This window comes from Styela clava, chromosome 1, assembly GCF_964204865.1.
Source record: "Styela clava chromosome 1, kaStyClav1.hap1.2, whole genome shotgun sequence".
Classification (NCBI taxonomy): domain Eukaryota; kingdom Metazoa; phylum Chordata; class Ascidiacea; order Stolidobranchia; family Styelidae; genus Styela; species Styela clava.
In genome coordinates, this window is record NC_135250.1 from 2,654,133 (window position 1) to 2,681,257 (window position 27,125).

Below are 27,125 nucleotides of genomic sequence, written 5' to 3' on the forward strand. Positions count from 1 at the left end.
TTATATATTCCAATAAATATTTATTTGCATTTTATTAATCAATAAATGCTGTGAACATGCATGATTTAAAGAAAAAAGTGAAATCAGGTGACATAAATTCGACCAACTCATCAAAGAACTTTAGTATAATGTATAGGCAGCTACTAAATGAAGGAGTATGATAGTTCAATGAGCATGAATAACTTGGGATAAAGTGAGCCAGCTGAATCAGTGATGTCCAAAACAGATTGAATATTTGAATACATTCCAAATTATTTTATATTCTAGAAAAGTAGTTCCCAAAGTTGATTGATATTCGTAGACCAGGAGAGTGTAGCGATTGAATTGTTACCAATATACACATGCTTAAATTGTGATAATGACGTAATAATTGGTGATATCTAGAACGCAAAAAGGTAAAAACATAAAGTGTTATACTTTTTCACTCAAGTTCGGTGGCCCATATTAAATTGTTACGCTGTGATTGGCCCGCGATTTGGGAACCACTGTTCTAGGGTATTTTGTAGAAAGCCACTAATGAAAAAATGTCATATTTGAGAAAAAAACACCCGCCCTATTTTAAGTACTGCAGATTGCGATTGCCACATTAGCGGTGGCTCTTTTCAAAAAAACCACGTTAAAAATAATTAGTACTTAATTTAGATTTTGTTCTAAATATAGTCATTTGGGCCAATAGTAATCTTCATTCAACATGCTATGTAAAGATAGAAAAACAATCAAACTGATGGGCGCTCCACAAGTATGTGTACCAATATTGAGGTAAATAATTTTGTTCGTCTAAACCAAAACCTATGGGCAGGGGGTATATTAACTTGGTTACCACAGACAGTCCCCGAACTCATAATAAAACTGAAATAAGAAAAATCGGAATAAAATTATGCCCCAATCCTAACATGCTACACACACTATGGGAGTACGAAATGATGTTTATCTCAACTTTTATACATTATCAAATTGACAATATATACAATGGTTGAAGCATGTTCTCTGTTAAAATTGACCCATTTTAAATATATTTGACATTCCTCGTAAAAAAGTAATATTTCAGAATGTATTCAGAAGTGTAAATTAATCAGTTTGGGCCATCCCAGATCAGAAGCCTTCCAGGATGAAGTTTAAGTAGAAATGAAGCGTCTCAATTAGCATATATTGAAATCTAGTGAACCATAGTTATTCAAACTACTTTAAAATGTCGGCCTTTGATAAGCATGGTTAAATCTCTATCTGTTAAATAGAATGTAAAGAATAATATATCAAGCCTCACTAAGAGCTGATATGGACGCTGTTTTTATTTTAACACAATATCAAAAAAATTACAAAAAGTAAATTCCAGTTTTCTCTTGACAGTACCATAGCTAAGAGGAGAGATAATTGCTTCCGTGTGGAGGCATCTAAATATACAGGGTGTCCAAAAAAATTTGTCCGGTTTCATAGTAATAACAATTGTAAGTTAAACTAAATTTCATTGTATGATAAATGAAAACTACAAGCACATTAAGAACAATTAATAAACAAAGACACCCTGTATATTCAAAAATTATATCAATCAAGTCGCGTTAACCCAATCCCCCAATCTGTATCATACCTATTGTAGGGTCACCATATTTGAAAAAGCAAAATTCCAGACAGTTCATGACTTTTTCCTGACCTAGTAGTAAAAAATATGCGCACGGTACGAAATAACAATGTTCTTTATTAGCAGTGTGCACAGTACGATTGCAGATGCAGTAAAATTCCGGACATTTAAGCATTTTTTGAATTCCTCCCGGACGCAAAATTAAACCCTAAATTTCGGACATGTTCGGAATTTTCCGGACGGTATGGCAACCCTAACCTATTGTACTCTTATCGTAACAGCCCAGACCTTCAGTTCATGGTGAGGCCTGGTAAAGAAAAACTGGTGCTGCGTTAGCATGAGATCTACCACCTTATCACTCAGGTAATAGTCCTGAGCATGGGCACAACAGGTGGGGGTGAGATTTGGAACCCCACCCCCCTTTTAAATGTAAAAAAGCAATTTCCTGTACCATACATAAGAATTTTTCGGTACTCCTGAAGTATGCGCACCAAGATGTCGCATAGCCTGAACCCTAACCTTATACACGACCTGAGTTCAGGTTTTGCGTCATCTTGGTGCGCATACTTCAGGAGGTCCAACTTTTTTTTGTATCTTGAAACGTTTTTCAGACCCTCAAGACCTAACTCACATTTTCTCACAAACCACTAACATACTAGCTGTTACATTCTAACTTGCAAATTTCAGATTCCATTCCCCCCCCCCCTTTCTTTAAAAATTACTGGCCTGAAATAAAAATACCCTGAGTCTGAGGTATAACATTGGGATGTGTACAAATCATGAGATTATTGTTTAATTAAATCTATTAGGGTTGGAAAATGCAAAGGTAGATCTCACGCTAAAGTAGCACTGAAAAATCTATCAACGGCCATGGATAAAGCATTTTAGTGAGAGAAGCGTATTAATAAGGCAGGTATAAATATACATAACATAAAATGGAGAAATGTCTTACACTTGAGACTATGGAGAGGCCTTATATCCCAGTTATTGCGAATCAAATTAATTGTATGTAATCAAAAATATTTGGAGAATCGACTGATTATTTTTAATAGGAATAATCTCAAAAAATCATAATTAGTGATTTCATACGTAAATTGATGAATTTGAATTATTTTGGAACTTTTTCTTGCAAATATGAGCATAATCAAAGGAACTGGACATCAAAATAATCAGTTCTATTTAATTTATGTTGTGCTGATACAAAGTATTAGGTTAGGTCTGCCATATTTATCTTTGACAGAGGGAAAAGTTAATAAGACGGCTCAATCATATGACAAACCTCCCATCCAGATACCAGACCATGTCGCATATTGAAATAGTAACCCAGTTTCAAATACATATTCAAACAAAATAGACATTTTTACCTAAAACAAATTCACAATTAATGTCTCAAATGCTATTGACAACATAAAACATGCATTTTATGTGAAGATTGCAAAATAAAAAATGAAATTGCACAAAAAAAAAATCGAATAACAAAATTACATTCATTTGTAACTGCCAACATAATCATTGAACGTCTCATCAATATGTGTTTTTACTAAAAACTGAAAAAAAGTGGGTGCATGAAGTATTGCCAAAAAAAATTAAAATGTTTTAAGGAAAATTGTTGGGCAAAGAAAAGTTCAGTGAAAAACTTAAGATGCAGTGTAGAGATCAGATAATATTGAATTTTGAACAGGCAATAATTATATTTGAATTTTTTTTTAGCATAGGTCATAGGTCAAATACTTCTACAGACAAAGTAGTGAGTGTCCGAACACCCTGCATGAATTGTCTGTAATTTGACCACAATCTTTAAAAAGCTAAAGTAAGATTTTTTTTAAATAGCAGAGGCCACAACTGCTGAGGGTATTTGGAGGCAGGCCTCCAAGAGCTATTTTTATAGGAGAGGGCAGGGTGATAAGTAATGGGATAGGCAGGGGGCAATAAGCTTTAGAGCAGGGGGCGGCAACCTTTTGTCACTCGCGGGCCAAAAGTAAGGGTTGCAACTTGCAAGTCATTGGCGGGACGTACATATTTTTAGAAAGTTGAAAACCGAACGTATGTTACTTTTTATCATAACAATCAAGCAGTGATACATCTCTCGAATAGAATATAGATTTATTTGCTCACTGCATCTCAAAAAATTTGAATATTTTCGACGCCATCGAACCCTTTGCACTTTGTCTAATTATAATTAAATTATAGGCCCAATAAACGAGTAATTGTTAATTTTATACTTGTTAGATTATAATATAATTTAGTCTACACGTGTCTCACAATGTAGTCTGTTGCGTAAAGAATATAATCGTCAAAACATCTTCTTCGTTACTATGATTCAGTGAAGCGTCACGGGCCGGCTTATATTACTCCGCGGGCCGGATTCGGCCACGAGCCGTAGGTTGTCGACCCCTGCTTTAGAGGGTTTATAAGAGGACCAGGGATCATGAAAGTTTAATAACTGCTGTTTTGGAGTATACAGCAAGATTGGGGAACCCCAAATTACAATAATGATAAGTATTTCATTATGCTATTTACAATTGGAAAAAAAGTAACAAAAATATGAATTTATAAGTTATCATCTGATTCTCTTCAAACTTATAAAAAAAGTGAAAAATCAAGTGAAATATACTGTATAGGATAAACATGCAATGATCATAGCAAGCAAATATAATAAAAAAAAATTAATTTTGCCCAGTCAGAAACAAATGTTCTTTCTAAGCATGGATTATATATGGACCGAAGACAGGCTGTAGATTCACTTTTAAATGGATCATAGTTTCAAATACTTGGAAATTTGACATATTGTTATATTTGGGGAACAGTTTATACTCGTCGTCAACTTTTAAGACCTTACGTTCTATTCAGCAAGATGACGCTAAAAATTTATTCCCAAAAAGGTTTTTCATTTTAGGGTGATAGAGGGTTAAATATTTTGTTTCTGTTAAAGAAGTTAAAATTTCTTAAGCGATGCCTCAATTTTCCCTTGGGAAAAGGCTGTAAACAAATTGCTAATATGCGAAGACATAGACACAAAGCATCAATTATTTCTCTGTGACATGTGCCAATGACCTTCAATGTTCTGCCTTTATTGTAGACTGAGGAATTATCAAATAAAATAGTCTGGCTTTAAATAAGAATACAGTATTCTTCTTTGAAATTGTGGCGTGGATTTACTAAGCAAAAAAAGGTCTGTCAAGTTTTCATTGTGATATTTCCTACACATACAATTACTGGACCTCCTGAAGTATGCGCCCCAAGATGGCGCACAACCTGAACTCAGGTTGTGTACGAGGTTAGGGTTCAGGTTGTGCGACATCTTGGTGTGCATACTTCAGCCTGTACACAACCTGAACTCAGGTTGTGTACAAGGTTAGTGTTCAGATTATGCGACATCTTGGTGCGCATACTTCAGGAGTACCCAATTACTAATGAGCAACACTTCTATACCAAATACAAAATAAACAATAAAATTTATTGGAGAATAAAATGATTAACTTTAAAGTTTTTGTTGAAAAAACAAGCGACCTAAGAAAATCTCCAGGCGATGCAGTTTTGAGTCGCGACCTATAGTACTACCCTAAGTCCACTATAACTGCAAACTGGGTTTAAATTTTACCAAATTTTGTGAAGCATATTTTAACATCCAGTTATACCGAACTTCGGAAAAACGAAAACCTTTTTGAGACATTCCTTGGGCCTATTGCATATATAAAGCCTTTTCCATATATATATGACCATGTAGAAAGAACAGATTTTCTGACTGGGTATGTACTTTTTAATAATAAAGAAATGTATTACTGCTGACAAAAAGAATCATGTGGAAAATCATTGATACAAAGACTGGCACGGTGAAAACACAAATGCAATTTCTTAAATATGATTTTTTCATCGAAAGAGGCATTTTATCACATTAGTTTGGTCCGAAAGTTTGAGGAACAATTGAGAAGTCGAAAGTGAGAACATAACACAGGATTTTTTTAATATTTTTCTCAAAGAAAAGTCCTGTGCTTCCAAGCATAGCAAACCACTAAAATAATGGAAGCTACTAAACTATAAATACTTATGGTGGTACATTAAAATCCAGTAAATTTCAGGTAACGAGAGACTTTTAGCAGTTCAGAGTGAGTGTGAGTATCTTTTCTTTTGAGTAAATCCTCATCATAGAAATTGTTATACATCCTTTGGTGAATATTTTACTTTTCATAACTTGTAGTAATATTTAGTGTGACTTTGTTCAAATCATTTTCCCAGATAGCACAGTAAAAAAATGTGACCTCTCATATTGAAAGCTTTTTCCAAGGTCAAAAAGTGAAGTGATTAAGCAACACTGACCCCATGTCACATTTTATCAAGTAATCATGATTTTAAATGAAGGAGACTGATTTTAAATTGATTAATAAAGGCTACAAAAAATCATGTAAAATTAACATAATATTTTGAAGTGATTGAATTAGATTCCATTCTGTCATGTAGTTTTCTATTCATTGGAATAAAAGTAAAAAAAATAAAAAGAAAGTTTGATGAAAGCCAGTTATCAAAATAGTTAAGGGAGGTGTTATCTATAATGCCCAAATAATTATTTAGAGGATTATCAATGCTTATCACAATTAGATAAACCACTGATACATTATTATGTCCCGAAAAACCAATATACTCAAAGATAACCTTATCTGAGTTCTTATCTGTCAGTTACATACTTATCAATTACCTAATTATATTTAAAATATAAATGTAAAATATTTCCTGTTATGCTTAGTTTTTTGTGCCATTTTAAACTTGTTTCCCACAATATTAAATCATGATGGTTATCTAACACTGTTATCAACTATATACTTATCAGCAGATTAAAGATAAGGCATAGATAAACACCCACTGATAATATTTGATAAGTAAAACTATTTTCATTTTTTTAAAGTGTGGAGTATACTGATATACACTGCAAAATTCTCCATACTTAGACAAATAAGCAGTAATAGGGGTAAATAATTAGTCAATAATGATAGGTTCTAATAAATTTGATTGTACAAATAATTGGCGTGGTTTTAAGGAAAAGTATTGGATATAACAGAAATCTGCGATTATCTGACATCGTTTTCATAGTTACCATAGTTACAAGAGCAGTTTGTAAGCAGCAAATATGGCAGAATGTTTAGTCTTATGAGAGGTAATTCTAATATTTAAATTTGGCATTTTAGAAAAAGCCAAAAAAATATTATTTTCTGTGTTTAGCTTTTGTTGTGGGCCCGTTTTTCGTTGCCGTATGGTTGTCGTTCAGCATGGTTGATTTCTTGTCATGGTTGATAGAATTCTGTTCATGGTTGGGTGTATCCTCGTCTGTTGACACTTCCTCAACGTCACTACGATCATCCTTTTCAACCTTAAATTATGTTGTAAAAAAATATTTTAGAACATTTTTTTCATGTGTGTCTTAATTAGTAATTGATTATTAAATTATTTGGTGCTATTAATTACTACCTTCATAGCAGTTATAATTATAGAATAAAAATTTCAGTTAGCGAATTGCACCAGTTATCAGAACAAATGCAGTAATTATGAGGTCTAGAAATTCGGGATAAAAAAATACAATTTGATTGAAACAAAATGAGCTCTTCTCTTAATTTGTTTTTTCAAACTTGACAAATTGATGGTATTTTCTTTTATTCAAGTTCTCATTTTAATTTCATAATCTAACAACCAATACCCTACTAATAACAAAGAGATGGGAGAATGGTAAAACAATCCTTATAAATCTCAGATGTGAGATCTAAGTTACTACATTAAAGTCATTAAGTCTAATTCCAAAAAAAGATACAAAATATTGGTCAACATCTGGTCAATTTCTAACACTACGACTCCGTACTCTATCACTTTTTAACCTGCTGATGATATCCATGTAGCCAGCACAAAGCAGTCACAGCCATGTTAATTTAGAAATGCAAAATCAGAACACAAATTAAAGATGTCACAAGTCCCGAGTACTCTTCATTTTTTTTTTATAAATACAGAGTCTTGTTTCCTTGTGACACATTTAATACGAATAATAACATCGGATGCAAATCTGAGGCACACACAATTGAACAAAACAAGCAAACTCACAAATCGGCACACAATATATTGAGGATATATACAGCACAATGTGTGTTAGCAAAACGATGCAACTTGCAAAAATTAGAATTTTTATTCAGAAAACTTCATCAGTGCATGATATGTTAAAGACACAAACATATACATAGGCGTATTATTAAGGCGTAATGCCAAATCTTGACAAGTAAATAGTATGATATAGTTGACAATCATGTGGTATATACAGCGTGACCCAAAAAAACGAAATTCAGTACATTTGAAACCTATTGTATGAATTCTGTTTTTTTGGGGCAACCTGTAATATATTAATTGGATGATTTCGAATTGATTTGACAAACCATTGAATCACAAAGTGCAAGCCACACAACACACACACTGCAAATGAATGCTCGTGAAGTAAAACAAATACAAGCAGATGTAGGTGAAATAATCATATGATAAAATGAATCAATCTCTGGACAAACAGTGTTTCCCCAACCGTTTTTGACCGCAGGCTATTTCAGAAACAAAAATAATGGCGCGGACTCATGACACCTGAGTTAAGTAAATGTTGCTTTTCTTGAAATTTGTTTACTCAGGGCAACTATGAAAACACTATTTATCGCTTTACATTTGTGCTTTCGCTCTCAATTTTCCACGAAACAGAAAAAGTTCGGCGTTACAAGTAAGTTATTGTTTTTTTTCATAAGTTGCTCGATGTAGCCAATGCGCCTGTGGACTTAACAGGTGCCTCTGCTGTCTCATTTGAGTCCGCGTCCTCCAGCTGGTAAACACTGTTCTATTAAATTATTCGAATTCAAATTAAAAATTTATTTATTTATTTTAATTGTGAAAATAAAGGCACTTTAAATCCTATTTCTTTTCTCAAAAATCGATTGCGCGAATGTATGGATGAATTAGGTAGTGTATGTATGGCGATTTTTATGTTTATCATAATTTAATGGCCACCACTGAGTCCATTTTGAGTTTTTATAAATGATGTGCTATTTTCATGGTTCAAAACAGGTATTTTATCTAATATTGAATGAAAAAATTAAAATAGTCACTGATTTCTTGCATTTCATGATCATAATAAATATTAACTTTAAGCAATAGCATAAGAAATTGGTTATTTACATGTTTTCCCAGAAAATAAGTTTTCTCATAAATGGTACCAGCACAGTGTTAATGGTCAGTAGAACAAAAATAGCTAATTAGATTTTGGGAGAAAAATTGAAAATATTTGAGTTAGTTCGATAAATTAGTGCATGTTTTAGTTTTCTAAGATCACACAAAACTAAGATTTTGAAAAATGCTTCCTACGTGTACTTACCGCTACCTTTATTGTTTTCAAAGGTTTATATATGAAAGAAAAAGAATTGAAGAATTAATTATTGTTGATGGTTAGGTTTGGATAGTATTTTATATTTAAACCTAAAAATAAAATTCGACCTAAATACTGGCTAAGATGTGACAGGATCACTTGTAAATTGTACAAGAAAATAATGGTATGCATCAACATAAAAAATGTAAAGCTTTCCTTTGAAAAAGTTGGACCAGTTGTAGCACTTTGTGGCACCTACTCACCTAATGAGTGATAAAGTGATAATTGAGAGTTGTACAAGGCTAAAATCTTCAATTGAAACTTTGTCACCTACTCATCTAATGAGTGATAAAGGGCGTATATATAACCAGAATACTATCTTATATGCTATAAGATGGCTTAATTACAGCTTTACCAATACTTTCGCTTCACAAAATAGGGAAATATATATGAATTTGCTTTGCAAAATAAGAATTTGCCATACGATAAATAAGTTCTAAATACTCAAAATGTGACAAATTGCTGCTCTAGAACAGTGGTATGCGGCCCAAACGTGGGACGCCAAGCATGTTCTTGTGTGTCCCCAATAAAATTATGGCCCCAAAAATTAATATTATAAAATTATGATACACAAAAAAGATCTGTAAGTCCAACATTACAGCTAAATTTTTTGCCAAATGGTTTTTGTTCATAATATATCAAACGATCATACATTACGTTCAGGTTTATTTTAACTAAACAAATTAAATGCATCTTATCAACAATTTTATTATGTGGTTAAATTTGAAATTTTCTAAGAAATTGTTGAGCCTTGAAACCTTTTGCATTTTACTGTTTGGGCTTCACTTAAAAAACTTTGCTGACAACCGCTCTAGAATGGCTGAAGATGGAATATTGAAAAAAAATATGTATAAAGTTTGGAGTAAGAAATTCTAAAAATTTCACAATTTATGCTTTTTATGAAGAAAAACGGTGACAATGGTGGACAATATACAGATATAATTGAAAGATGGGTGTATTCAAATTTTTGCTTTTTGTAGAAAAAATATGCACAATGAAAAAATAAAAGATGAATTCAATCAGAAAAAAATCGAATCAAATATACCGACACGATTAAAAGCTATATATAAATTTGAGGCAATATCTGCTTTTTGTAAAAAAAATATACACGCTAAAAAAATAAATAAACGGCGATTTGAACGTTTGATTCGTCAGGCACTGAACACAAAACCGATCACGAGGGCATGCAAACATTTTTTGATCGAAAAATACCGAATCATGCTTTCGAAAATGATTATTATCAGAGAAAGTGCCGACTCACCCCTTAGTAGTATACTTACACCACCAAATTGTACATATGTAATGTGGAATTAAACGTTTCAGTGTGCGCACGCAGAGTGGTAGTAGTAGTGCTATTAATTTCTCAAGCAAAAATCCAGTGTAGAAAAAAGGCTGCTCACCCTTACCTTTCCAGCAGTCACCATAAAAAATGCCATACGTAATATTAAGTAGGACCAGAATATATGAAGGACTTGCAACACCATCAACAAAGCGTTGAAGAAATAATATCCTGGGTACGGGTCGAATAACCACATGCTCTTTATGTATGTGGTATGAATAATCCTGTGAAAAAAAAAAGATTTCAGTTGATTGTAAAATGTGTTTTCGCAAGTTGATTTGGGACAAGGCTTTGGAGCCTAAACCAGGGGTGTGCAACAAGTGGCTCGCAGCTCACAACCAAATTGTAAAATGATGTTAATTGTAAAATGTGTTTTCGCAAGTTTATTTGGGACAAGGCTTTGAAGCCTAAACCAGGGGTGTGCAACAGGTGGTCCGCAGGTCACAGCCCAATCGTAAAATGATGTTAATTGTAAAATGTGTTTTCGCGAATTGATTTGAAACAAGGTTCTACAGCTGACATGGCAAACTACAGTCAGTGGGCCAAATCCTGCTGTCGAATAATTCAATCTGGCCCGCCTGACGCTGCCGCAACCAAACTAAAACCAAATTTAGATGTTTTAGCTAAAAAATGGCTAAGAAATTTGTTGAGATTGCGATTGAATATAGTTTAGGCACGGGCTCACTGTTTTTCATCTTTGCTTTTGTAGCATTGTGAATATTGTTCATTGAACATAACTTTTTATGCCACACTTACATAGCCCGCCAGTCTAGATGAGTAAAATTTTTTACCCTTGGTCCAAATATCTTGCCCACCCCCGCTTTAAAAAGTAAACCAGGGGTGTACCCGCGATCCACAACCCAGCCCGCCAGGTCATTTAGTGTGGCCCTTGTCAACCCACAGCTTCACGCATCAAGTATAAAATCCCAATCTGTCAGGTTCATTTTCGAAAGGCCCAGCCCGGTCCAGGCCCAGCCCAGCTAGGTCATTTAGTGTGGCCCTTGTCAACCCACAGCTTCACGCATCAAGTATAAAATCCCAATCTGTCAGGTTCATTTTCGAAAAGGCCCAGCCTGGTCCAGGCCCAGCCCAGCTAGGTCATTTAGTGTGGCCCTTGTCAACCCACAGATTCACGCATCAAGTATAAAATCCTAATCCGTCAGGTTCATTTTCGAAAAGGCGCTCACATGGATAAAACTAGATGTTATTTTTTGCCCTTGTCATTATGGTAATTCTTTCACCGTTTTGCCCGATGCATTCATTACTGTAAGGCTAAGCGATAGCGCATTCTCTTCTTTTCCCACTAAGTTTTGTGTGGCCCAGCGACATGTCTAGAGTTGGTTATATTGCCCAATGTTGCACACTCCTGGACTAAACAAACAATTGCTGATACTACTTTTGAAAGAATCAAAATCTGAATGGCTTCGAAAATTGAAAATAAAATTTTTAGTAAGTTGTTGATGCATTTTTATGAAGGGTTTTCCACTTTCACTATAAACAAGGCATACATATATATGTCCATGGCCAGATCTTGAATTGAGAAAGTAATCAACAAAGATGGCTTTCATGGCCTTTGTAAAAAATTTGTAATTTTTTTGTAATTTTCACCTATAATTTTTTTTTTTGTAATTTTATTCAAATTTGTTCACTGATAGTCAAATTATTATCGCTCAATCTGGTGGCATGTCTGGGGGCCACTAACAAAGTGTCGGAGAGTCCTCGGGAAAGTGCAACGGACCGCGAAAGTTTGTGAAAAACAAAAAAACAACTCACCAAAAAGGAAAAATAACCAGTCTTGATATAAGAAAAGAAAGTGCAAAAAAGATGAACAAGGTGTCTGCAAAATTATTCCATTTAATATAAATAAAGCACTTTGCCCCTTCTAGGAAAATGTCTGAAATATCATGGACGGCCATGACAAGCGTTCCGGCTCTCACGAAGTTAGCAGCATATGAAAACCCAATCAGAAATAACGTCGCGACATGATGGATCAGTTGAACTTTGAAGTCCTGAAAAAAATACCAATGTTTCATGTAAGTGAAGTACGATGATACTCACACGATTAAAAAAAAAATAAACCATGAGTAATCAATGTAATCTAGTGGCTCTCAAACTGAAAAGGGCCCGCGAGGGAATATCAGGGGGGCTGTAAGAGCATTTAGTTTTTTTGCGTTATAAGATAATGTTGTCATTCCGCATTTTCTTGTTGTGACTAAATCGCTTTACTGTTACCTACAGGTTAAAAATATTTGAAATTTCCAGTGGTCAAAGATTGTTGTTGTCGCGGGAGCGCTATAATTTTCATTCAATTGAAAAAAATTCTGTGTGCTCTGTCGAATTTGATTATCACTTTAAATTTATTGGGGCAGGTTTTTTAGAATTCTCTTGAGTTGAAAATCTGAATTTCAGTCATTTGATGGTGGAAATCAAGTCAACAGTGGCAATTAGTAATCAACATTTCAGACTAAAACTATGAATGCTAAACTTACAATTGCTTGCATACATCAACATTTTCATGGTGGAAATTTATGTTTTTTTCTAAGTTAGGACCCGAACTTTTCTCCAACACAAAGTAGGAATCATGGAGGAGTTGAATGGGCTGGTACGGGAGTCGTAACCCCCTGTTCAAATAAATTTTTGATGCAAAATTTCTACCTCTTACAAAAAAGCAACCTCGTCGTACTTTATGTACAAATCCTTTTATCTAAACAACCACTTAAACAGAAACAATTTAAAAAAAATCAAATCCTTTTACCTTTCTTTTGACATCTTGCATAACTGTAAACAGCAAAGAAACATAAAAACTTGCTTCCAGCATATAATATATATAAGTTGATTGTTCGACAGATTGACGAGGGTAGTCAACCCAGCATTGCAAATTATCCCAAAACCATGGAGTCTGGAACAAAAAGGTTTGAATTTGAATTTTAAAAATAGTCACTGCTATTGGCCATTTTTCTACATAGTGGTTATGAGCAGTGGTGAGATTCGAATTTTTTGTCAGCCGGTTCTATCACAAAAGTCATATTTTTCAGCCGGTTCTGTTACAAAAAGGCATATTTTTTTAGTAAATAAACCAGTAATGCTAACCGGTTCGCTGATCTCATAAAATTCCGTGAGACGGTTCTATAGAACAGGTGCGAACCGGCTGAATCTCATCACTGGTTATGAGGAACATGGAATACTAACGAAAACCGAACTTTTGAGATATGTTTAAGACTTGTAAGTCTAAGCTACGTTTTATCCCAATGTCACTTGTTACAATGGAAGCGAGGCGACATGCGAGGTAACCATGGAAACCACAGTTCATTGGGGGCTCCCGAAGTATGCGAACCAAGATGGCGGACATCGGAATGTAATATGTGTACTAGGTTAGGGTTAGGCCATCATTTTAGGTATAAATACTACGGGAGGCTCTTGGCTAGTCTTCAAACTGATAATAGGACTAAAATAAGGTAATTTGGAAAAAATTATCGCCTAACCCTAACCTGTTACCTATGTTACGTTCCGATGTCCGCCATCTTGGTTCGCATACTTCGGGAGCACCGTTCATTGAATAACAAACAGAAGGGTAGTTGTTCCCCCATAACCCCATTTATAAGGGGCTATAAGGGTGTCATAGTGGCAGCAGGTTAAAAATCAGGACGGATATAATTATGGCCCCAATCGCCATTTGAATCGCTTTCTCTGTGGAAGGCTATTGGGCTGATATATAATCAGTAGGTTTGGAATAGTGGTGGATATATGGGCGCAATCGTCATTTAAATGGGCCCCCTCATTAATAAAGGGCGAATGTACAGTGCGTTCAGTTACTGAGATGTGTACTGTCAATTACATGAGATGGAAACTGTCAATGAAAATTCTGAAAACACAAAGTGAGTCGCGGTGATAGTCTTAGAAACATAAGCGCAACAGCAACCAGAAGTGAGATATAAAAATGGCAAGACAGATAAATAGGATAGAATTTACATATTTATGCTTGGGGAGAGAAAAGCCGGCTTTTATCATATGGGGAACCACGACCCCACTTTCAGTTACTAGTCCACTGTCGGTTATGGGATTAGTTTGCCAATTATTTGTTTCATATGCTATTTGATGGTGGAGGAAACTTAACCTACGGAAGCGAGAAGACAAGCAATCCTCTCGCACCTAATTATCTCCCACAGGATTTGAACCTATGCAGAGTAATCAGAGGTGCGGTGGCGAGCATATTCCTAATGCTTAGCATGACGCGGCGCATCGCTGAGCCCACGACAGAGACAGAATAAAAGTGTACCAGACATTGCTGCAAAATCACGTAAATGATGAATAATAAGTAAAGAAAACCCACCTGCCATAGTGTTCCCATTCCAAAAGTAAAAACCAAAGTGTAGAACATACATCGCCAACTGGAAAAAAGGAAAATAAGTGTAATTCCAAAGTCAAGGTAAGAATAATCTCAATTTTTATTAACTATATAACCTAGCCAAATTGGCAAGCAAACACTCATATGGAAGGTAATAAACATAAAGGAGGTAGAGGTTGGAGTTGATATTCTTGGGAAACAAATATTACTTTGTATTTGTTGTAGTTTCACAAATTCGTTTGGTTACTCAGTATTATTGAAATAACTATTTAATGATTTATTATAAAATGTTCAAACTGTACGAAATTCGGAGCTGCTAGTTGCGCATAGCATTAGCTTAAAGCTTCAAATAACCAAACATAGTTATTATGCCTCATGGTAAAAAGTTTGAGTCACGAACACAAGAAATTGTTAAATATTTGATTAGCCCAACAACCGAAAAGAATCAGATTAGTGCAAGGCAGTTTGCTATGTGTTTATGTCTGAACGATGCATGTGGCCTTGATTTTCTCAGTCTTCCTTAGAATATGTGGACACACAATGTTTTTGTGGATAAAGAATAGAGGCAGCGTTCCCCTATTGGAGAGGAACTTTATTGTTTTTAGGGAGAAAAAATTACCTTGTATTTACATGTAGTATTACTTATATTTTTTATATAATTAGTGTCATGGTAATCCATGTTTATACACACATTATAAACAAATTAAATTGTACAAAAACCAAAGTGCTATTTGTACATATCATTAGCTAATGAATTGGTAGCGGGGGAAGAGTTTGAAGCCTTTGAGCCCTTGCATTACAGGATATTGAAGTACAATTTGGCACAAGGCAAAAGATTAATTCCTACAACTTCCTTATTAAATAACTTCCTGATGTCAAAAAGGGGTCAATATTTCCATATTGATTACTGTAATGATTGATAAGTCAGCTAATGTCAGAACATGAAACATGTTGTCATAAAGCGTGAGAAAGCGGTTTGCTACATATATTAGTTAATTGACTGATCAATGACTAGATAACTTGATTTCAAATCGTGATTGAATTTCAAAATAGCCATTTAAAAAATAATTGAACAATCTAAATTTAAATTTACAGAGCAGCATTTTATTTCACATAATTTAAGTTTCACTGAACATTCACAAAAGTATATTTGGACTTTCTCAATGCCTTCGACACTTAATTAAATCTATATGTGACCAATCAGTAACAAAAGCGCAGAACCATATTCCAGATAATATAAATTATACAGGCTTTCCCTAGTTTAGCGTCATAAGGTACAGCGCTCTATTAAACATCTTTATTATAATTGTCATACATGGAGTTTCCGAACATATTGACTTAAATTGCTAAAGGTCTCGTATTAATCGCTAGTTTTAGGGCATGAAGCACCAGCATATATATTGTTCCAGTAACCAAGACAAGTCATAGCCAAGCTTTGCCAGATATATTGATTTACCAGAGAAGAGTGTTATATATAAACATACACTAATTATCAATTCATTGATAAATTCAAATTCCATATTAATTCCCCACATTGAAAATTTATTTTTAATTAAATATTATTACAATATAATTCATATTAATGTTTCTCAGTGTGGACAGTACCACTCCAATAATTTTGCATGTCTATAATAAGGAATCGAATACTCCGATTGATTCAAAGTTTACAATATTCAATTTTTAAAATTCTTGGTTTCAGGAATAATTTGAAATAGCATTACATGTGAAAAACTATCATTTTGAACAAAAGAGGTCACACACAATCACGGCATGAATAAAAAGAAAGATTTGACGCAGCGACAAAAGCAAAAAAATTTGTATTTTTATCAATGTGAGAACCTTTTCAAACAAACTGTCGGATTAGGATTTTATGCTTGATGGGAAAAAATCTCAGTGTTCAAAAGGGCCACACTAAATAGCTTGGCGGGCCGGGTTGTGGCCCACAGGTCGTCTGTTGCATACTCTTGCCCTACGACCTACACAATCTATTAAATCCCGGATGAGCAATACTAATTGCTTAATAAAGTCAGTTTGTTTATGACAATAAATTTCAAAGCTCAGAAAATGAGAAACTGCTATAAATATTGCAAGCCTAATTATTGGAATAATTATCCTAGACTGATGGAAAGGAAATAGTCAAATGAATAAATGAATGAGTCATTATTACAATTCCTTTCAATTATAAGACTCATCAGAGAAGAAAACAAATCATTTTGAAATCCTAAGTGAAAGCATTATTGATTAATTGCGTATGTGTCTAATTTGTTTGCTAGACATCACATTGCAACCTGATTACCTGTGTTTTTAACAATTTCTACACAAGAATTGAAATAGATTTCTGATTTTTTTTAAACATCCCTAATTCCAATACCATTTCAATGATTCAAAATGTTTGTAACAATTTCAATGTGCCGTGATGCAGTTAAAAAGTTAAGTGTGTTAGTATCGCAGATTACACATCACAGGTTCAAATCTCATGGCCATCAGCTCACTCGAAGTAGCCTATAATGAATTATGTAGGGCCAGGGATGGGCAACCTTCAATACAGGAGGGCCAGATACAAATAACTGGGTGAAAATGTGGGCCGCACCTTTATTTAAACATAGGTTTTTTAGTAATTGCTGACACAAAAGTTTGGTTATTGATTTTATGACATGCGTTGTTCATTTCGCAAAAGCTAGCTGTTAGGGCGTTGTAACGTCATATGAATAGATGATGAATTGGCTCAGGTGTAGGCTTTGCAGCGCAAAGGGATTGGAATTACTCGATTAAACTAAATTAAAAACTCGCTTTGCGGGTCGGGTCGCACAATTTCTCCTTATGTGCTTTATTCGGCCCGCGTGCCGCAGTTTGCACACACGTGGTGTAGGCAATGCTGAAACAGAAAGATTTCAGTTTTTCCGAACTAGTTGCTCTCTACAAATCATTTCACATCAGTGGCTGCTTTAGAACACCCTTTTTTAAGCAAGCGAGAAGATTTGTGAGCGTTGTGTAAAAAACAGAATTGTCATCTCTCACCTCGCTTCGCAAAACTTCGTTTGTAGACTCGGTCGACTTAAATTTCTTTTCCTTCTGAACCATCGTTTGATTGCGAGCGTTGACCAATCCAATTGTTTTGAAAGGCCGTCAATTTCTGCCTGAGAAACAGAAGATAAAATGTTATTACAATTGATCAGTGACCAAAGTGCTATTACCTAGGGCAGATGTTCAAAAACTTTTCGTTTCGCCAAATTATCAGGGACAAAAAACTCACAGCGCACTTACACACATTAAATAATACTCAAATTTCTGATCAATTTGTTTTGATAAAACTCAGTTTTGTGATCATTAATGTTTACTTTATGTCTTTTAAAGTTTAGTTAAGGGCAAAAAGTCAATCCATATACACAGCATTTAAAATAAGAAACAATAAAACATTTATAATAAATACAATATGTAAAATATTAAATCATACTCGTATAATAGTTATGTTTGACATATTTATGTTAATTTTCGCGGCGCATTCAGCAACACACCACAGCGCACCCATTGGGAACCGCCGAATATTCTTATCTTCAATTAGCTTCACGCCCCCTCAAAAGTACACACCCCCGTTTGAAAACCACTGCTCTAAATAAATCAACAGTTACATTTTTTTGAAGCATTACACAACTTTGCAAACGAGGCACTGGGCATGTATCCATTACGTAGCTACTATAATTTTGGGCGCTCCCGAAGTATGTGAAACAAGATGGCGGACACCAAAATGTAGTATGTGCACCAGGTTAGGGTTAGGCCAAATTCCAATTTTCCTTATTTTAGTTCTATTATGAGTTCGGGGACTAGCCAAGTGACCGTAGTATTTTTAAGTAGTAAAATTATGGCCTAACCCTAACCCGGTACGCATACTACGTTCCGGTGTCCATCATCTTGGTTCACATTCTACGGGAGTACCTAATTTAGTAAGGACTAAGATCCTTCTGATTCGAACAATTTTTAATTGATATGGTGAACATAGACATATTTTACAATATTCACAAAGATTTCTTTAGTTAGGGCAACAGTTGGTCAGTTTTTCTAGGTACACACAAGGTACTAGACAAGTTTCCACTGATACATATGAAGCTATTATGACATTGGAAAGACTTTCCAGTTTAAGAACTATTTTTTATCCTACATGAGCCATTTTTGTTCAATCAATAATAAAAGACTTATAACATAAAACAAACTAATGTTCTAAAATCAACAAAAAATGTTGTCCTACCAGATTTATTACACAAAAGTTCAAGTGAAGGGTATAGAAAACGTAACCCTGATAAAATTCCTGAATCTCATGATAAGTAAATAGCCTCAAGGAATGCCAAATGTGACACCAATGTGACATTTAACACGATAGCAAGGCATACAATTATTAATCAGTGATCAGTAGTTTATTTTCTCACCATATTGAAAACACACTTGATATACAAATTGCAATAAATAATTTAAAAAAATGAGGGGAGCCGCAAGAAACCAAATTTGATTAGCGAGCAACGGCATGCATTCAGCTTTAAGGACTTGTGGGTGCGTTCGTCTAGTGCAGGGGTGGGCAACTTCTCTAGTCAGCGGACCGGATGTGGGAGAATGAAGTCCTCGGTGGGCCAAATTATAACATGAATAGTATTCAATATCTTAATCACATGTTTATTCGACAATGCAAGAAAGAAAGTTATGAATCGCGTTTAATAAAGTAAAGTTTAAACTTTACTAAAAATAGAGACCAAAAAACACATGATGAATTTATCATACTGTACTGAAAGTGTAATAATGTAATATCATAATGTACTGATGTACATTCAGCGGGCCGGTCAAAATCTCGTCGCGGGCCGGACCCGGAGCGCGGGCCGTATGTTGCCCACCCCTGGTCTAGTGCAGCAGGTCCCTAACCTTCTTGATGTATATTCCTGCCTTTGCCTAATTCGAATCCTTTTATTCCGACCTCAATTTAAAAATCGTAGAAATCAAATTTCGTCATGCACAACAATTGGAATAAACATTGCCTTAATACTCTCATAGTACTCTCTATTTTGTTTTGTCAGTAGTTAATAATTTTTTCTCTATCATAAAATAATAAAAGCTAAAAATACATTTTCTAATAAAAATACTCTAAATTAATCTTAAATGAAGAATTTACTGAATCATATATAATCGATGTATTTAAATATTTGACTAGTCTGAGATAGTTAGAGTTACCTCAGTTACATCTAGTTAAAGGCAAGAATAAAGATAGCACTGAAACTCAGGTTGCTCTAAAAAAGAGTAGTACCACAAATATATTTGAGTAACTTCTTATCTAAAGCTTTGTTCAAGGAGAAAGATTTCATATTAAAGCATAGTAATAAGAAAACTGTTTAGATTACAGTTCAACCTATACCCTTCGTGCCCTCGATTTTAGCTAGTTAGAAGCAAGAATAAAGTTAGCAATAAATTTCATGTTCGCCCACAAATATAGTACGCATATTATAGTATGTATATCCTCGCACATTTAAGATGAGTTTAAAACTATAAAACTAAAAAAAAGTGTGGCTTATCGATCCCTTTGAGTTTGCGAGTTTCAAGCAGGGGGTGTCAGACTGGCTTGTGGCAGTTATTTTTGCATTGTTCGCGGGCCACAATAGTACCAAGAATAGGTAACCAGTGCAATACAAAACAAACACTTTTATTGTGCAAACACATTGGTCAGTACTTGCCACTTATCAAGCCAACCTAGGCTAACAAAATCCGCATTTGATTTTTAGTTTAATATGATGCCAAAATTGTTAGCATATATTCCCGACCAAAAAAAAAAAGAAAGCCAGTTAACAATTTAAACTAGCCAAGCGCATCATTAAACTTCGCTAGTTGCCTCAGCCAGCCAACTTGCTCAACTCTGATCGCACTCAAACGAAATGGCATTATGCCATTCCAACAGCTACAACTCGTACGACATGTTATGATTTGTAGAGTCAGCTTGTATGCGAATTTTTATAAATCTTGTTTAAAGCATTGTTCAGAAAGAAAGGCTTTGCAAGCAAAGCATGCTAAGTATGCAAGCAAAGCGTTTGTAACAGGGGTGTATAACAGGTCCGCCAAGTCATTCAGTGCAGCCCAACACTAAGATTTTCCCCATAGGGCATAAAAACCTAATCCGACAGCTTATGTTCAAAAGGGCGTTCACATGAGTAAGAAAAAATAATATCTTTTGCTCCTGTTACTATGTTAAATCTTCTGACGTCTCTGACGATGTCTTTATTACTGCAAGGCTAAGCAATTCCTCATTCTCCCATCTTTCCCATCCCTCATGGAATAAATAAATTTGGTCTTAGATTAAAATTGTTGCATATCCTTAGTTCAGAATGTTTTAGTTTGAGTTTCATTCTAGAGTTTATTCAGTTAAAACGTATTTCGGGCCAGGCCATAGCTTTGAATTAATTAAAATGTTTAATTTATTGGGAAATTCCTGGCCTAAGTTGAGAATAGTAAGATTGTCAGCAATATTAACAAAACAAACAGGTCATATCAAATTGGATGCTGTCAGCAAAAAGTCCCAAAAACCCAGCGTGATTTTTCTATTGATAACAATAAAAACATATTGATGAAATTAATCATGCAGACAAAGACAGCAACAGGCTTCCTTGATAGAAAGTACAAAGTCCTGTTGTGCAAGAACTAGTCTATTGCACAATAGAAAGCATTAAGTAAATATGTTAGGTGTGTATTCTATAAATTTTGCAAGCATCACACAATCAGCATTGATTACACATAACTAAAGAATGTATAGAATTCCGCTCATATGAATTCGATAATGCAACTTTTGAAAAATCTTTCGAAAATTGATTAGAAAAACGTACATTTTTAAATTTTAAACTAGCATAAATTTTTATTGATAAGCATCGATTACTTAAAAACTTGACTACACTAATTAAAAACCTTTAGAGTTTGGCTCGTAATGTAATTCAATAAGGGGGTAAAAATTTGAAGTAAAAATATTATAACGCCCTTTTATCATAAGTTTTTGAATAATTTTGATATTAAATTGTGTCTGTTTAATAAGTGGTTGTTTTGATGAAAGGATTTGTAGGATTTGTGCAACGAGGTTGCTTTTTTGTAGAAGGTAGAAATTTTGCGCCAAAATTTTTTTTAAACTGGGGGTCACGACCCCCGTATAATTACTGATGCTTCACAATCTGTTATTTTTGAAAGAATCTTTCTCATGATTAAGTCTCCGACAACCATATATATAATCAGTTAATAGCTCTAGCCTGCATCAGGCTATCATCACACCAACTTTGCATGTCTATATCTGGGCAGAATATTTAAACAACAGAACATAGCAAAGAGCAAAACCCAAAAAATCTGTTTTAAGGATGTGATAAAAACATATATTTTGTGATTATTAAACTCTCATGACTTTTTATGAAAAGCTTTGATTACACATACGGTAACTAATGAATGTAAAGAATTTTGATCATATGTAATTCAACAAGATGAAACAATTCGAAGTAAAAATATCATAACCGCCTTAGCAGTAAATAAGAAAGCACGAATTTTTTTTTTCTTTCTCGATAGCAAAAAATATTGTAATTCTCTACTATTGTAATTTTGTTTTTGATAAATGAAAATAAAAGTCATCCCCGAAAAATAAAACTCAGTGTTGTTTTCCGAAAAAAATTGAAATAAGACCCTGTCTTATTTTCGGGGGAACACAGTTTGTTATAACATTGTGGAAATAATAAACTATGATTTTATCATCACTGAGTAGAATTTATTATATAGTGAACGTGGTTAAAGCGAACAATGATTGGTATTTACTGGAAAATGTATCTTGAATCAAACAGAATGAGCATCTTTATACTTGCTATAGCACATGTTCCAAAATAAATATATAAACAATAACGCAACCAATATCAGCATTCATAGCAGGATTATTATGACAATTGATGAGTACCGTATTTTTTTCACTGATCCAAAAACCTTCCATACCAAATGAAATTAAGTGTCATTATCTTATGAGAATAGAAAGCAGACTCCATAATCACAACCTACGAAACACAAACATCAGATAAAAAGAGATGTGTACCACGTTTGTGTATCACATGATTGGATGTTATTGTATTGGGAAAATGTCAAGTTGAAGTACGGCATGTTCCAGTTTCACTTTCTGAAGACCCAATAAAAAATATCATTTTGTTGAGATATATAGCAAGGATAACCAAAACTGAATATTCTCCTATAGTGGATCTCAACCTTTTTTTTTCGCAGCCCATTTTCATTGCACAAAAACTCTGTGTCCTATTGACTTTCTTGTGAAAGAAAAAAATAATGTGAATAAAAAAATTTCTCTCTGCAAATATGGACACTACCACTCTAACAACTAAAATTGTGAGAACTATTGATGGCCATATTTAAATATGTATGTATGTATGTATGTATTGATAAAAATTAAATGAACCTGGTTTATATATTGAAAACTGACTACATGACAAAATTTTGGAATCGACTTTATGAACACCGTATGTTATGTCAAAGACTTAATGTACAGATAGTATTATGAGTACTCCCGAAGTATGTGAAACTCCCGAAGTATGTGAACCAAGGTAATGTAGTATCATTCCAGGTTAGGGTTGGGCCATAATTTTATTCCAATTTTCCTTATTTTAGTTCTATTAGAAGTTCAGACTAGACAAGTGTCTCTCGTAGTATTTGTATCTGAAATTATGGCCTAACCCTAATCTGGTCCACATACTACAACGCTCCGGTGTCCGCCATCTTGGATCACATACTTCGGGAGTACCAAAGACTCAATGTACAGATAGTTTTACTGGCATAAATAATTCAACACAGAGAAATATGTCACAGCAGGGACTCGGAAGATGAACTTTGAACTTCCTGGTTATCAAACAAAGAAATGCCAAAGCAATTAATTATTAATATTTTAATTTATGAAAGTGAGAAACGAACGTTGGACAAACATAAGTTATAGAAAAGTTTAAAATGATTTGAACTTCGGGGCTGATTTGTTAGGGGAGATCTAAAATTGACTCAAAAAATAGATCAAAACAAATATTTATTCAGACTTGTAAAAAAATTTAACCTGACTCCGGCTCAATTTAATTTTGTAAACAAACTCCTGTCATACGTAAGCTTTCGTTATAATAATGTTGAATCAATTAGCGAACTTGGTAATTTGTAAAACAAAAATTTTGTCTAAGTTAATATAGGCTCTTAAAGTGCCCATAAGAGGCTTCATGAGCTATTCGTTTACATGGCTGATTTGGAACTTTACAAAGAAGTACGGTAATAACAACATTAATAAAATTTGACAACGATAAATACATCAGAATCATTAAATAAAGTTATTTTAATTCACTCAGGAACATGAATCAATAAGTAAAAACCACTGTAAGCTCCGTATATGAAACACTAAAAGTTTGAGAACCCCTGGTCTAACTCATTTAGTTTGGATAGGTAAATGTCAAAATGAATACTATTCATATAAAAATGGGTGCTCCCGAAGTATGCGAACCAAGATGGCGGACATCGGAACGTAACATGGGTAACAGGTTAGGGATAGGCGATAATTTTTTTCCAATTTTCCTTATTTTAGTCCTATTATCAGTTCGAAGACTAGCCAAGAGCCTCCCGTAGTATTTATACCTAAAATTATGGCCTAACCCTAACCTAGTACACATATTACATTCCGATGTCCGCCATCTTGGTTCACATGCTTCGGGAGCCCCTAAAAATGTTTTTGAGCTCTTATCAAACACTTAACACTAGAGTAATAAACTAATTGATAATACTATGTTAAAACATTGTTTCTTACATAAATGTATATTACCGGTATTTATGGCTTAGTAATTACAACTGTGCCATATTTGTCACTTCAAAAGTGTGTGTATTAATATAGAAGTGCGTGATTTTGTTCGCCTACTTTACATCAAGTTGTATAAGGGGACTGAAGCCTATGGGCAGGAGGTATGGTATATTCACTTGGCTAACACAGACAGTCCCCGAATTCATGATAGCACTAAAATAGGGGAAATCAGAATAAAATTATGCCCTAACCTTAACCTGGTACACACACTACGGGAGTACCAACCATATTTTCAGTCAATGGAACCTTTAGTCTTATGAATATAAACAGACATAAAATAAATCCACCTCAACCAAAGCTGACGTCCTTACTAAAGAATATTATTAATCAACAAAGGCTGACCTCAGAATAAGAATTCACTAAGCTGCAGACGGCTAATTATATGTTGGGAGAAAATGGAAATTGAATATCAATAGATACAAAATTAAATTTTCAGTTGAATAACAACATATAGGAAATATTCAATAAAAAAATGGATTTTTATCAACATTTTATCACCATGATTAAAGTAAGTTTATGGGTCTTGCCGCCTATACAATGATTATAATTGATAATGATTAAATCTATATCTCACACCTAGAATAAAAAAGGGGCCTATGGCAGTACGGTACAGTTCTCAGATTCCGAGAATAGCCCAACATTGAGAGACATAAATTGCAAAAGTGAGTGCTAACCCCCCCTTTACAAGACACTCTGGGCCTTCATACAGACAAAAATTTACAAACAGGCACTGGGCAACAAACTATAAGGAAAAGTGTTTTTAAAAACGTCACCATAGGATTCCTTGAAAAAAAATAATCTGATTTACCGAACAAAAAAAAATTTACCCTAGCATTCAATTGAAATTATTATTGGGGCAAGCATGGCGTGATCTGGCGCATCTGCCATCATGCCAAGCCACCTCGTTGCAGAGACAAATATTGAACCAAATGTCAGAACATTTGGAATCGGAGAACTGTGCCCTACTGCATGGAAGTGCGGACTCCCAGAGCTGCAGCAAAGGCATAAGGTCGGCAGTGAGAATATGTGTTTACCTCAGTTGGATGTTTTGATTTAAAGTTGAAATATTCTTCTAATTGTTTATTAGGTTGCGCTGGTTTTCTTTCCTTCCCATCTGAAACCCCAAATCTCTTTGCTAATGGCAGTGCAATAAACCTGAAAACAAAATTGAACTTTCAATTTTCTGAATTTCACATTCTATACAATTAAAACATCAGCACAAGGGCTTCTATTATATTAGAGCAAAGCCCAAAAAATTGCACTGCATAGATGGTCGAATTTAAGAATAAAAATAGCCAAATAAACTAGAATATTTGAATACCAGAAATTTCAGTGGCTTCATCTCTTAACCCTCTTATTATTTTTTCACATTTATAATTTTGTATTACGGTATATAAATAATAAAATTAGGTCCATACTTTCAAAAACAAATAACTATCTAATCCCATACCCCACAAGGACTGGTAACTGGACAAGGGGCCGTGGTTCGCAACATGATTAAGCTGTCTTATTGTCTTTCTCAATTTATAATATTAATTTAAAAGTTTCAAATTCAATTTAAATATTTGAACTTTTTATTTTGAAAATTGAAACCCTCTATCATAGTTTTGCAAGTATTTTGTGGCGTCTAGAGCTGCCGCAAAACCATGGCAAGATTTCCAAACCATGGCCGCTATGACCAAACCCACGCGACTGACTTTTTAGCTGCCACAAACCAACAGCGAAACAAAATACCAACAGATACCAATCGAATACCACCAATTTTGCTGCCATAATCACAAAATGTCTGTTGTAAAAGCAGGGTTGCCCATGATGGTGATAAATATTGGGTAAGTTGGAACGCTTTTCTTATGAATACAGTTTTGATGTATCTGGGGTTAGGTTTGGGTTTAAGTGGATATAATTCCGCATAATAAACTAAAATATTGTACATGACTTTGTGAATATACAGATAATAGCGCGATAAAACTATGGCAAGAAATGCTGCGATACGTTTGTGGCAGAAGCTACCAGGAAGTGGTAAGAACTGCGCCTCTAGTTTTGAGTCCAGCTTCCATGAAACGGAATTAGGACAGATACTTCATATTTAAAAACCTCATTTGGTATGGAGGCCTGAGCCTAGTTCTGAAGTGAAAAAATGAAGCTCCTGATCCACAGCCACAATTTGAATATACTGTGACTGTTGCCAGAACAACTGTGGCCGGCACAAGGCTTTGCTAAAAGGTAAAGGTGTAATATTAGAACAGAAAATGCCATATTTCAGTATTTATTATTTTCTATTACCTTTCATATATAATTCTAACAAAATAAATTCCAAGTCCGACAACTGGAACGTAAAATAAATCCCTTGGTTTGGCATAAACGAATCCTGGACGATCTTTCAAATCTCTGAAGGACACTCCTTGAGGTAACCAAAAATAATCTTGCCAAAACCAATTTGAAAACGCTTCCATCTTGAAGCTTATGTCTAACTTCTCTATTTAAATTACTAAAGTGAAAAAAAAAATTGGGGCACTGCAGTGATATAGTATTTCTGTAATGGTGTATCCTTCTTGGAGT

At 34.3% G+C, this 27,125-nt stretch overlaps 1 protein-coding gene across 3 annotated transcripts; it reads right to left on the bottom strand.

Annotated features, from left to right (window-relative positions):
- Positions 1-27,076, bottom strand: LOC120345984 (ceramide synthase 2-like). 3 transcript variants are annotated; one of them, XR_013477869.1, is made up of 9 exons: positions 26,850-27,076; positions 25,601-25,721; positions 17,711-17,829; positions 14,678-14,735; positions 13,103-13,246; positions 12,121-12,356; positions 10,409-10,571; positions 903-6,938; positions 1-837 (listed from the first exon to the last, which is right to left on the bottom strand). XR_013477869.1 is itself a non-coding variant. In XM_039415616.2 (8 exons), the coding sequence occupies exons 1-8, from the start codon at positions 27,017-27,019 to the stop codon at positions 6,774-6,776; spliced, it is 1,170 nt and encodes a 389-aa protein (XP_039271550.2). In that variant the 5' UTR covers positions 27,020-27,076; the 3' UTR covers positions 1-6,773. The 3 variants fall into 3 exon arrangements, 2 of the variants coding, with proteins under 2 accessions (XP_039271550.2, XP_039271543.2); XM_039415616.2 differs by having other exon boundaries at positions 1-6,938; positions 10,415-10,571; XM_039415609.2 differs by having other exon boundaries at positions 1-6,938.
- Between the last annotated feature and the right edge of the window lie 49 nt (positions 27,077-27,125).